This window comes from Eutrigla gurnardus, assembly GCF_963514095.1.
Source record: "Eutrigla gurnardus genome assembly, chromosome: 4".
Classification (NCBI taxonomy): Eukaryota; Metazoa; Chordata; class Actinopteri; order Perciformes; family Triglidae; genus Eutrigla; species Eutrigla gurnardus.
The window spans coordinates 17,730,311-17,743,315 of record NC_139918.1 but is presented as its reverse complement, the minus strand read 5'-3'; the positions used below and the strand labels follow the sequence as shown (position 1 = coordinate 17,743,315).

General features: G+C 43.1%; 1 protein-coding gene across 2 annotated transcripts; it reads left to right on the top strand.

The window, feature by feature from the left end:
• Positions 1-431: 431 nt before the first annotated feature.
• LOC311012551 (homer protein homolog 3-like) lies at positions 432-12,297 on the top strand. 2 transcript variants are annotated; one of them, XM_084008038.1, is made up of 10 exons: positions 432-906; positions 1,039-1,087; positions 4,599-4,755; positions 6,084-6,215; positions 6,367-6,471; positions 7,319-7,431; positions 9,355-9,511; positions 11,747-11,854; positions 11,934-12,014; positions 12,096-12,297. In XM_084008038.1, the coding sequence occupies exons 2-10, from the start codon at positions 1,065-1,067 to the stop codon at positions 12,279-12,281; spliced, it is 1,062 nt and encodes a 353-aa protein (XP_083864164.1). In that variant the 5' UTR covers positions 432-906; positions 1,039-1,064; the 3' UTR covers positions 12,282-12,297. The 2 variants fall into 2 exon arrangements, with proteins under 2 accessions (XP_083864164.1, XP_083864163.1); XM_084008037.1 differs by having other exon boundaries at positions 433-906; positions 7,298-7,431.
• Positions 12,298-13,005: the final 708 nt, after the last annotated feature.

Below are 13,005 nucleotides of genomic sequence, written 5' to 3'. Positions count from 1 at the left end.
TTCCCTCCTCTACATTTTTTGCCATGAAAATCTTTGTTTGACTTACTTCTGTCTAGGACTGAACTGAGTTTTGTGTTTGTTTGTATTCCTGCACACTGATTCATGTGACTATTTATAAAATTGTGACCACTAACAATCGCCTGTTGTTAATCTTTGAAAATCAAAGTTTTTTTTTTTTCTTTCTTTTTTTCAACTTTACTGTTGTATTTTCACTAATTTTTCAGATGGATTGACAGACATAAACATGCACGGCTCTCTTGAATTAAGTATTAGAATAAAAAAAAAAATGTATTCCATCTTTAGTCCTAAATGTGCTCTAGTATGATTCTAAAGAAGTCCTTTCAAGCCATGACTTTTCCTTGGGGACAACGTTTCATTAAGCCTTGAAACTGGCAGCAGCCAGCAGACCTATGAGAGTCGGTTTGCTGGATGCACACATGCAGGCTCATTGGCTGCAGGCGGGTTGACACAGTTTCCCTGCTGCCTCCTGCAGCTGCAGCGCGTTGCTCGGAGCCCGTAGAGCCAGCAGGTGGTACTCTACCGTCGGCTGTGTCCGACTGTTGAACGCGGCCAGCCGGTTTGGTGAAGAGCTGACTACCGGGACGAGGTCAGAGAGAGACAAAGGAGGGGGGAAAAAGCTGTCGCTTCTCTGGTTGAAGATGGACACACGGACCGAGGTCGGCAGCGCCGTCTCTGCCGGCTTGTAACTCTCCGGGCGCCGCGGAGGTGATCGCTGGACGCCGCCGGTGAGGACACTTAGCGGGCTGCAGCAGGTTGTGCCTTGCGGTGAACACCCTCCCTCCGGAGAGTCAAGCACCTGGTAGCTCAGACTGGAAGAAGGAAGAGGAGACCCGGACGGCGACATTAATACACCATAGACTCACCAGGGCTTTACACCGAAATGGGGTAAGTGTGCAAACATGTAGGCGACATTACAATTAGGTTTGAGAGCCAGGAGTTTGCTTTATTAACTTCTCACATTTGGGGCTGAGAAGAAATGCTTAATAGTTGCTCCAACTCTCTCTCCTCTGCATGTAGAAAAGAAGTCTCAGTCACCTTGTAAGATGTTTCCTCACCACAGAGAAAGGTAAGAGAACATTTACCCCACAATTTATCCCACATGACATTTGATTTCTTGTCACCTAGGATGCCGATCACTCCATATAACCCCTAAAAAGAGTGTTCTTGATTTAAGAAGAGGGGGGAATCACCCTTTACTTGAAGAAAGTTAAATAATGGTAACCATTTTTAACTTATTACAACATTTATTTGGGACACTTGGCATCAAGGGATTTTTCTGTGCTGTGCATGTGGAGCAACGTTGTGTTGTTCCTCCCCCCTTTGTACTAAAACAGACTGGGCAGGGTCATTTCACACTTGGTGAATCTCATGTAATGTTCTTCCTCTTTGTGGCCCCAGAGTCTTCATATTATTTGATCCATAATTCCTTGTAAAGACTGTCCTTAGCTTTTATTGCCGTTGTAACCGAGAAAGGACCATGGAGCGGTCAGGCGGAGGGACATAACAGGCGTTGGTCTATGAAACAACTCTATTTTATTTATTTTTTTTCAGATTTAATGAATGTAAATATTTCTGTTGGATTATATGGTTGCACTGGCTTTATTTAGGGACTAGCACAACTGGCAGATTGATGCTGAATGAAATAGCAACCCTACATTAATTGAGAAATCTGTCTGTTTAACATCTGTGTATAGAAGATTTAGACCGCAGAAACCCAGTAAAGCAGATTGTGGTAGGAATTAGTGAAGTTGTTTATCATGAGGTGCAGCCCCGCCGTCCACTCACTATCAGCCTTTGTTATGCTTAGAGACTCCCATTAAGCCCCGTAGACCACATCCATCTGCCGAGGATGAAGGCTGGGGGACTGAACATCCTTGTGAAGTGTGAGGGTCGACCAGTTAATGCAGAGAAACACGAGCACACGCTGGGTTTGTTGACAGACTTAACTTTACAACTGAGCATGGGACCGTCCTCCACGGCCCTTTGGGACCCCTCCAGATAGTGAGCGACGTGTTATTGTGCATCCTGGCGCTGAACTCATTGGTCGCAATTGTGGCCTCCGTAAACAGTGAGGGATGCCAAAGTTCAGCGATGTTGTTAAATACAGCTATGTATGTATATATATAACTATGACTGACAATTTGCTGTCTTTGTCTTATAATAAACTGAATATATTTTTAGGCTTTTAGAAGGTTGCTTGGGCAATAAAAACAAATGGAACAGCAACTTTTTTAGTTGCTGTCCCATTTATATCATTGAATTGAGACATCCTAATAAATAACTAATCAAACATTTTGGTATGTTAACCCACCATCACCAGACAGCACAATAAACTGACCTCATATAAACAGCCTACATACCATTTTCAAGGAGATCTCCAACAATGGAAGTCAAATAAATACACTTATAACATTTACATTGTTTTTTTAATTATGACAAAGAAATGTTATCTTTTCAAGAAAAGATATATACTTTTCGCAGTAAAATATAGTCTATTTACATAACTGCTGAGTAACTGATGATGTCACTGGGGTTATATTTTCAGTTAAGCTTCAAATATGACTGAAATCCTTCTTTATAAACTGGGGTCATGGAGTTTGCATGATGAGTGCATTTAACAGGGAGATCTAACGAAAGATGATGAACTGCATTGTGGGAACTATAGGAAGCTTTACTTATACCAGGGAGTAAAAGTAAGGACATCCCAACCTCTGCTGCTTCAAATGTTATTCTTGTTTTAATCTGTGTCACACAAGACCTCATCTTTAATGCAAAGCAATGCTTTATAAAAATAGTTTAGGTGGCTTTAAGTTAAGTTTCCCTGTTTCTTCTCATATTATAGTTAAATGTATGTCAATAGAAACCCAGAGCACAAATCTCAGACCCAGCTTCAAACAACACTCATGGCGGCGTCGTGTCCCAGTCAGACCTCAGATCAGCGTATCACTGGTTGCAGCAGGAGATCCACTGACAACAGGGAGGATTACTGTGAGATGAGAAGGAAAACGGCAGCGCCGGTTATTATCCGACTGGAGGGTCAGCCGCTGAAATGTCACCGTTCATATTAACGGCTTTACAGTCGGCCCTTGAAAAACGCCGTCCGTACGAATCCTTGTTCCGCTTCTTTTCATCGTGATCTCCTGTGCTGAGAAACACACGGCCAGACTATTATTGGATTTGTGTGTCACTAATGGGGTCAGATATAAATGTACAATGACTGACCAAAATAATACCGTTCTATTGGGAGCCGCTGCCAAAACTTACAATACTGCATAGAAGAGGATTTGTCCTTGTTTTTAACATGTCGTATTTTAACTTGTCACCGCCTATGTTTTTGTTGTTGTTGTTTCTGTTGTGAAGAGATGGAGCAGCATCCTCCTGTGATACTTTTATTCTTGAGTGTTGAATGTCTGTAATGTCTGTACCAAAAATCAACAGCTCCCTCGGTGTCATATTCGTTATGATAGTCAGTCAGTCAGTCCATCACACTGACATTGATCTGGCACCTTGTTGTCCATGTTTTTAGCCACGTTAGCAGCGTGGCTCCGGGGACCGTAATGTCAGTCGTCACAGACATTCATGCTCCACAGAGGATGCTTCCCACAGATTTTGGCCTCCTCTAGCTCCACCAGCAGGTCAAAATAGGTCTTTGGTCTATTTCCCCAAATACCTGCAAAACGAATCCAATCAGCCTCAGCTCTACTTATATGAAGTACCAGCAAAGGTTAGCATACCGACATGCCCAAGTAAGATGGTGGACATGGGAAACATACCTTGTAGACATCAACATGTGAGCATTGTCGTTGTGCATTTCCCATGAAGCACTGCTGTGCCAAAGGGTCTCTAGAACGACTGTGGACTCTTTTTTTGTCTTGCCCTGTTTTAAATTGTGGAGTAGAAATAGCAACAGTTTGATGGCCTGTGACTTCAGGAACTTTCAGAGTGAAATGTGGTTGCATATTTACACACAGCTCTTAGTTTTATATTTTGTCATAAGCTGCTCTGCTTCATGTCGTGTATGCAGAGGAGTTGAAAAGAGGGAAAGACTTTCAACGGTCTGGCTCTCCATACCGCATGACTGTGGCTAAACCACCTCCCAGCACGAGGGAGCAACTTTGTTGCTTCGATATATTTACCTCGTATCCTGGATACATCTCTGCAAATCCTGGCAGGAGCGGCGCAGAGGGCGGAGGGTGAACAACCCAGGAGAGGGTCCAGAGAGTTCTCGCCGCCGCGTGCCAGCTTCCCTGCATGGCGAATGACGCAGGGAAACGTGTGGGAGGAAACCAAAGGGTGATTCCAGCGTCTGTCCCTGGATGGCAGAGAGACAGATGAGACATACCATTATGAAATAATGAAGGGTGTCCTTTTTAAACACGTGAGAGACACAATTTGAACAGAGTTGTATGATATTAGGTTTTAAATGGAGGTTTTAAACGTTTTGATGCTGTCTTGTTTTTCAAGATTTTCAAATGTGTCAGACCTCCTACTCTTCACTCAAAGGGAACGACGTTACATTCCGTTACTGATACACAAACTATTTTTCTCGTCGTGCCTGTGCTTGTCATGTCCTCCAGGGAGCAGCCGATCTTTAGCGCCCGGGCCCATGTTTTCCAGATCGACCCCGCCACCAAGAGGAACTGGATCCCCGCCAGCAAACATGCCGTCACCGTGTCCTTCTTCTACGACGCCAACCGTAACGTCTACCGCATCATCAGCGTGGGCGGGACCAAGGTGAGGGGGAGCAAAATGGTAATAATGTTTAATTACCGACGAGTTGTAAATTCAACATAGAAACTACACTCATGTGTAAAAACTCCAGTGGATTTGATATCCTAGAGCTGGAACACCCAATGTCTGTTTTTTACTCGGCAACAAAAGAGCTTGTTTTGTTTTTGTAACAAAGGCCGCGGGCCAAACAACGCAGCTTCACATTGATTTTCCTCTTCAACAGCCGCCCTCCTATCAGAAAATCTGTTAGATTAAGAAATGTACACAAAACCACAGTGGGTGTCAACAAATCAGCAGCCAAAGCGCCGGCCTATGGATTTAGATCATGAGGAGGAGCCCACATGAGCTGCTGGGGAGGAGGGGAGGTCTATCTGATCTCTTCTTAGCACCTCTGGTCTGACCCACATTTCGGACTCCCAGAAGGCTGTGCGGGGTGGCAGTTGGTGGCTCACCAGCCCAATCCTTCCAGGACTGGTGTCTGGCAACGCAGTAATCTTCACTTCTGTCGCCACCCTCCAACATGTTATGTCAAGCATGTCGCCACGGAAACGGGGACTGTAGAGTTGATGTCATAATTTGTTTGAAGGATCGCAAAGAACATCCCCATAAGCTGCCATTGTCCTGCAGTTCTGGGATTTTAAATCAGGTCCATTTTTGTCAGGTGAAAGATGACGTAAAAGGTTTATAAATAGGTCCGCTCTAATCATTTTACTTTCGTGTGCTCAGGGAGAGAGATGTGGCTTCAGCCTCGGAAACTGAGGCGACGTGTGCTGCGTTTATGTGTCTTTACTGAACTGTGATTTACATTTTTGTTTCAGTTCTTCATTATGCTTCAAAAGAATGAACATGTGAGGAAAAAAAGAAGCTGATTGACGGTAATCCCAGAGGAAGGATAAAGCTTCACAAATGTCAATACAGACACAGATGTTTGCCCCATTCTTCACTTTTCCAACGAAGTGTTGACGAGGTTTATGTAGGTGCCATGTTCAAACAATAACACTAAATGACAGAAAAATAAATAACTTCATCAAATCATTTCTCCCCCACCTTTAATTAAATTTCAACCTATGCCTTAAATCTGTAAATCTAAAGTAAAACTCCACACTTCAGATTCAGTCATCGTAGGTCATCTCTTTATTTGCTTTTGCACATTTGACGTTTTCCTGCACAAGAATAGAAAATGAGACAAATGAAAATCACAGTTAATAAAAGGGCTGTAGAGTGTTGAATGAAAAAGTAAATGCAGAGCTGAGATCTGGATCTGCTCCTCCTCCCTGAACCTTCTGCGACGACGTTTAGGGTGGTCATCTTTGTTGTCTCTGCATTTGCAGGCGATCATTAACTGCACCATTACACCCAGCATGACGTTTACCAAGACGTCTCAGAAGTTCGGCCAGTGGGCGGACAGCAGGGCCAACACTGTCTACGGGCTGGGTTTTGCAACAGAGCAACAGCTGCATCAGGTAAACTCACCCAAAGGCAACGAAGGTCAAAGCACTGATAAAAAAAAAACTCTTTATTTCTCAAATCCTCTGAATCATTGTGCATTTTCCGGAGGCTGATGAGTGCTGCATTATTAATGGTTCATCACCTTTTGTCACTTCTTTTGAAAAGTTCTCCGATAAGTTTAAGGAGGTGAAAGACGCGGCTCGTCTGGCGCGGGAAAAGTCACAGGATAAAGAACTGGCCAACACGGCGCTCACCATCGCTGCTCCTCAGGTGAGGGAACTAGAATAACGTGAACATGAAAGTAGAGCATTCCTCCACAGGTGTTTGGGCAGAAAGGTGTAGATGTGAAAATGTTGTGATGGATGGTTGTTTTTTGTGATTTTAAGATTGAGGACTGGCCAAGGTTAGATGAGTGCACCTCTGTTACTTTGCAGCAGTTAGACAGGGCCGCTCCTCTCAAATCAAAGGAGGATGGAGGGAGAGAATAGAAAGCCGAGCTGGGTCACACGTCTCGGTGGGAAGAGAAAAAGGAAAACTAGGACGACGGTAAAATTATCCCTCAGCGGTCGGCTGCTACTGAGGAGCCTCTGACTCCAACACTGTAATGATGGAAATGTAGTCCGCTCAGGGCTCTCTGATCAATAGAGAATAATTACCCATCAGTTACATTTGCCGTGTCACGAGGAACATGCCCACTTCCTTTCAATTCTACGGCCGAGCAGATTCCAAGTGATGTCTCTTGCTCCGCGCTTTTATCGATTTAATGAACACATTGGAGAAGCTCCAGACAGTTTCCAACCGCTGCGATTACTCGTGCTAGATTCTGGCTAAGTACATAGTACATAGGCTAAGTACATAGTATGGGGTTGTGATATTTATTGGAAAGGTCATTATGGAAGTTGAGCTGTGTGATGACATGTTTCTTTGTTGGGTTTTTTTTGCTCCACATGATGGATTTCCTCTGTAGTTCTCACAGGTGAGCTGGCCGTTGTTTTACCTTCATTTGATTTGAAGACTCTCTCCTCTGAATTATCCACGTGGTGGTGTGATGCTCTGTGTGTTACCAGTAGAGTCCATTTACTGATGTGTTTCTCAGGACCTCTCGGATGAACTCCAGTCTCCACCGGTGATGTGTGTGAACGGACCGGAGGACAAGCTGTTCCGCAGCCAGAGCGCCGACATCACCCTGTCAGCCGAGAAGGAGCGCATTAAGAAGATGCTCTCCGAAGGGTAACTGAGTCCCAAACACACCCGTCACATGGGAGAGGAAAGTGAAGAGACCGCAAAGCACTTTCTCCACCAAACAGATAGGAATATTTGTGGGAAGCTTGTTTAGTGTTCTTGCATTGTGATTTTAAGGAGATCAAGTGCTCACCAAACAAATGTAACTGAGCTTGAAGTTTCATTTTTGACGGTTGAAAAACTAATTTGACAAACAGAAATCAGCACAAGGTTCCATTCACTAAAACCCGACAACTGAGAAACTCCAGAAAAGGTTTCAGTTAATGGACGTGTTTGTATTTTTAATGCATGGAATTCACTTTTATAGTGAAATATTGTTAAAGGAATGGTACGACATTTGGGGAAATACGCATTTTGGGTTCCTTGCTGAGAGTTAAATATGAAGCTACAGTCAGAGGGAGGTTAGCTTAGCATAAAGACTGGAAACAAGGGACACAGCTAGCCTGCCTCCATTCAAAGGGAACTTAATCTGCCTGCCAGTACCTCTAAAGGTGTACATGCTATATAATATTTGTTCTATTATACACAACAACAGAGTTTAAAATGGAGAATTTGTGATTTTCCAGCTGCAGCTGCTGGTCGGTGGATTTTGTTCCCTTTGAACAAAGCCTTTGTGCTAAACTCAGCTCACCGTCTCTTCAGCTCTTTATTAAAGGGACAAATACCAGTGAGATCTCATCTAGTTCTTGGCAAAACATAAAATGAGTGTATTTTCCACAAATGTCAACCTATAAAGACACACAATACATTAACATTAGGCACATACTGCCATGTCTCCACTGTGATGGTATTACAGTAGTTCATTTCGAAAACTATAAATCATGTTGTTGAGACAAGGTGTGATTTCCTATTCCTAAATTTGTCAGAATATTACATTATTATTAGAATATTATTACAAGTCATTTTAGTAATTTTGTACCAATAGTTATCTGAACACATTTATTTGGAAAATATCTGATTTTGTAATTCAAACATCATCTGAACAAAACAACGTCGCTACAGGTTGAAATGGATCCCTACTATTAATTTAATGAGAGCAGGTAATCCATTACCTTGTAACATCCCCCCTCCCAGCAGAGTTCACAGAGTACTAACATGCTGTTCATTTGGAGGGTTAATTACAGTTTGACGTCATTGGATTTGTTAAGCTTTGTGAAAGTGAAGAGACCATTGATGAGGTGTTGAGTCATAAATAGCATCTCCTCATTCAGCCGGTTAGAGCCACCCACAATGCTTTTATAACCTGCAGTCCAGTTGTTATGACGGAAAGCTGCTATTTAATGGTTGCCATAGTAAACTGTTGCCATGGGGAAACCTCAAGCTTTCAAGATTCAGTTTGTTCAATTCAAATCCCTTTTATATGGCTCAGAATCACAAATTTGCCTCAGAGGGCTTTACAATCTGTACATACAACAATAAATAAGACTTGTGTTCCCCGATGATAACAAATTAAATTAAACATCCTGTGGACATGTCAGCTCTTTAATTGCCTTTGAAAAAATATTCCCTCAGTGAGATTTTTGACCTCCAGGATTAGAGGATTACCGTGGGAACGGTTCGGTCTTGCTGTTTGCAGTCATGGCTTTTTTAAATGAGAGTATCTTTGCTTTGATAGAAATGACCTTCAGGCTGGACAGTAGGTGTGCTGCAGCAGGCTGCTTGGTATAGATTTATAGATTATAGATTATTGTGGCTGACCGCTTGTGTTAAAACAGTCAAGCAGTAAATCTGATGCTATTACACACCCGTACTATTTACTCAACATTCGTCTTGATATTGCATATTTTCCACAAGACTTTTCAGCGGTTGTCTTTAAATATGTATAATTATGCACCATAAAAAGCCATGTTATCGTAAGGTTCTACCTACAGTATCCTATGTAATCTTGTTATTTGTGTCACTGTTTTCCAGGTCGATCTGCGAGATGAACCTGGAAGCCGAGCTCTTCACTCTGCAGGACAGCAACACCAAGCTGGTGTCAGCTTTGCATGAGGCTAATGCTAATGTGGAGCAGTGGAAGAAACAGCTGGCAGCCTATCAGGGGGAGACGGATAGACTCAGAGAGCAGGTGAGCCTCTGCTGTGTCTGACGGGCACAGAGGGCACTTTGAAGATGACCTGTTTCAGTGTGTTTACCCCGACCACCTGATTCTAAAAAAGCACAAATCAACCCGCACACCAGCGGTGTGTCTGTAGACTGGACCACCAGAAACATTGGCCTTATAATGCAACACTTTTTAATTTTCATTAGGAGGTTCAGAGGTACAAGATATCTTCAGGAGTGTGGAGATGAAGATTTCTACTGCCTTATCGTCTTCCTCATGTTTCTAAATGTTAACGGAATTAAAATATATCTGGTCACCTTTTATTAGTTTTACTTTGGGAAAAAAACGACATGGATGTTAAAGCTAGCCTGCAATTTGTTTTTGAAGTCCCTGGTTTCATATATATCATGTAAATATTGACATTATATAAAAATTGGCATTTTTAGGTGAACAGGAATGAGAGGGATTAGGGAATTTATGTTTTTTAATGTAATTGATTAACATGCAATAACATTAATGAGCATGCATAACATGCTAGTGCTGCTAACATGCAAACTAACATGCTTATTTATGTGATGGTTATGACACCGTGAATAGCTCATGTGATCGCCTGGTGACCTGTCCAGGAAGTAGCCTTCCCCTAGCCAGTGCACGCTGAACAGGATAAGAGGTTTATGTGAATTAATTGATGGATGGTTTGATTAAGAAATCAGTCATAGCAGTAGTTCTATTTTATGCAGCCAAGTTAATTCTGTCGTACAACCTGCTGGGCCAAAGTTCACACTTCATGCTGAAGCTGTGAAGCTCTGCAGCCAGAACAGACACTCGCTCCAACAAGAACACGGCGATGCCACTCTGTTGGTTTCAGTGATGATCTGAGAGAGGTCAAACTGCTTTTAATTGGCTCGTTACTTCATTTCCTTGGTTTCAAAGCGCTTGTTCACCAAAATAAAAAAGGACGAGTTAGTCAGACTGGTGACACCCTTAATCATTCTTGGGTGTGAATTGTTCTGCAGCCAAGCTTTAGTCAAGGAGTTCCCCTGCTGGACGTTCCGGTTCACGTGCACACGGCACATTTCACCACAAGGGAGTTCAGTCCAAATACCTCAAGCCTCAAGAGGGTTTTGCCTCTCAGGTTCCAGTAAATGCAGATTTCTCTGCCCTCCTCCCTTTCACTCGTCAATGAAAGGTATTTTTTAAATTTGCTGGTACCTGACTCCTCTGGGAACGACCTCGCCTCAGGCTGACAATTACGACGCTTTAATACCTCGATGCCTTTCCATTATAGCCCAGCTCTACGGTATTGATCACTGCTTTTTAATTATCCACAAGTCCTCTGGGATTTCAACAAGAAACAATTTTGGTCCCTATCAACAAATTAATTGATACAAGTGAGAACTCCGTCTCTTTTGGAGCAAGTTCTTTCCTTCTATCTGAGGACCAGGTGGCTGAAAAATGGTTCACGTCTCTGGGGTGGTGTGAGCGGGAGAGGGGTTTGTAGGACAGCGATATCCTACTTTCAATGCCCCACTTAGGAAAAATGAAAAATCACCAGAGGGAGCTGGCATCCACTCAGTTCTCTCTCTTTTTGTTCTTCTCTCTGCTGCTCCTCCTCGTCTCAACCATACATGCTTTAAAATAAACCAGCCCATTTTTGTCACACACAGGGGCAGTTTAACAAGTTGTCTTATGATTTATGAGGCATAGACGACAGAAGAAGCGTGAATTTCACCCCTGTTCACCTGATAATGATGACATGACTCGCTCCTAGTTGGAGAAGTAACATGTTTTAACTTGTAGATACAATTGACAAGAAATATGAGATAAAACTGTTAGCGTGGGAGGATGAGAAGTCTCGACCCGGAGCTGCTAAAGTGATCAGATCTGTGTCGAGTTGTCTTTGTAGATCAACCCGTTTCATGGTTTATGTGCACACTAACATCACTGATAACTGTGTTTAGGAAGCTTTGAAGAATTACAGAAATACAGAACAAAATGCTTCACAATGAAAGGATTAAACAAAAAAAACAGACTGGTAGGATTGTAACAAACACAAGAACAAGAAAAATTTCATTTTAAACTTTGGCTGAGCTAACAGTGAGGTTAGCAATTTAAAAGTTGGGGGACAGAAAATTATTGGTCTCCTCTCACTTTAATTTAGGCCTTAATATCTCACAATATTGAATGCTAATATTTCTGTGTGAAGCCATATGCAGCATGCTGAACCTGATGTAATTGTGTCGCTGTGTGTGTTGTGAGGTGGCTGAACTGGAGACCCACGGAGGCCACGGCCCCAGTGACCTGCTGAAGGATGAGCTGACCCAGTCCCTGGAGGAGCTGGAGGCCCTGCTGAAGGCCAAGGATGAGGTTGGTGCTTATTGTTCCACTTCCATCATCAGCTGGGCTCAGAGGCGGGAAGCTCAAAATCTACCTAAATTATTTCCAGGAAATCCACATTTTGCAAAGCAAGAAAGTGGAGTACCACGACATGGAACACGACAGAGATGAGGCCATTCACAGATTACGGGTAGGAGTGAGATTATTACGGCATTGCATGCTTTTCATAAATATAATGGTGAAATAATCAACAGCCTCCTCTTCTCTGCAGGAGACGGAGATGCGTAACGCAGAGTTGGAGCGTCGCATCCAGAACTCGGAGCAGAACCTGAGTAATTCTCTGGAGGAGCGGGATCGCATGGACTCTGAAATCCAGAGGGCCATCGAAATCCTGGACATCAAGATCTTTGACCTTAATGACCTTCGCCAGAGCCTGGTTAAACTCCTCGACAAATAAGAGGGGGGTGGTGGGAGGGGGGGGGCGGGGATGGGTAACCCAAACAAACAGATGGAACAGATGACAGGGTTAAATTTGTCGTGGCCAATGCAGCGGGGGAGTCAACCAAACCAGATGGAGCTGGTCCGCGTCCTCTTCAAGCACAAGAACCACCTGGGCTGCAGGAGGAAGCAGCATTTACATGGTTTCATTGTCCAATCTAATGTCACGCTTCATGTTGCTTTCAAGGGTAACATTCAATGCAATAAACCGACTTTAAGGTAAGTGCTTAACACCGCTAGACATTTAATATCCAGACTTGGTGCTTGTAGTTTTTCATAAGTATGACTTTTGTACTCCAGGGGGCGATGCAGTGCAGTATGAATAAGAGGCCTTGTTTGTTTGTTTTCAACCAACAGACGTAAACATCTTTACAGCAAAATGGGTCCATGAAGTGAAAGCAAAATTTAAAAAAAGAGCACAAGACAAATAAAAGCCTGCCTACAATATAATATAACTACATGAACAAGGTTTGTGCAGAGGTAAACCTGTGTCTGGTCTTGTAGATACCCATGCAGAATGTAGCAGCTCTAACATTGTGTGAAGTGAAGGACGGACTGGTTCTAGTTGATGTTTTCCCCCCACAGGGTTAAGCAATGACACATGGTCAAGGTCAGTAAAAGTGTATGCTACACAACTTAACCACGAACATAAGATCTGAATATTGACACCAAAGATCAAGTGT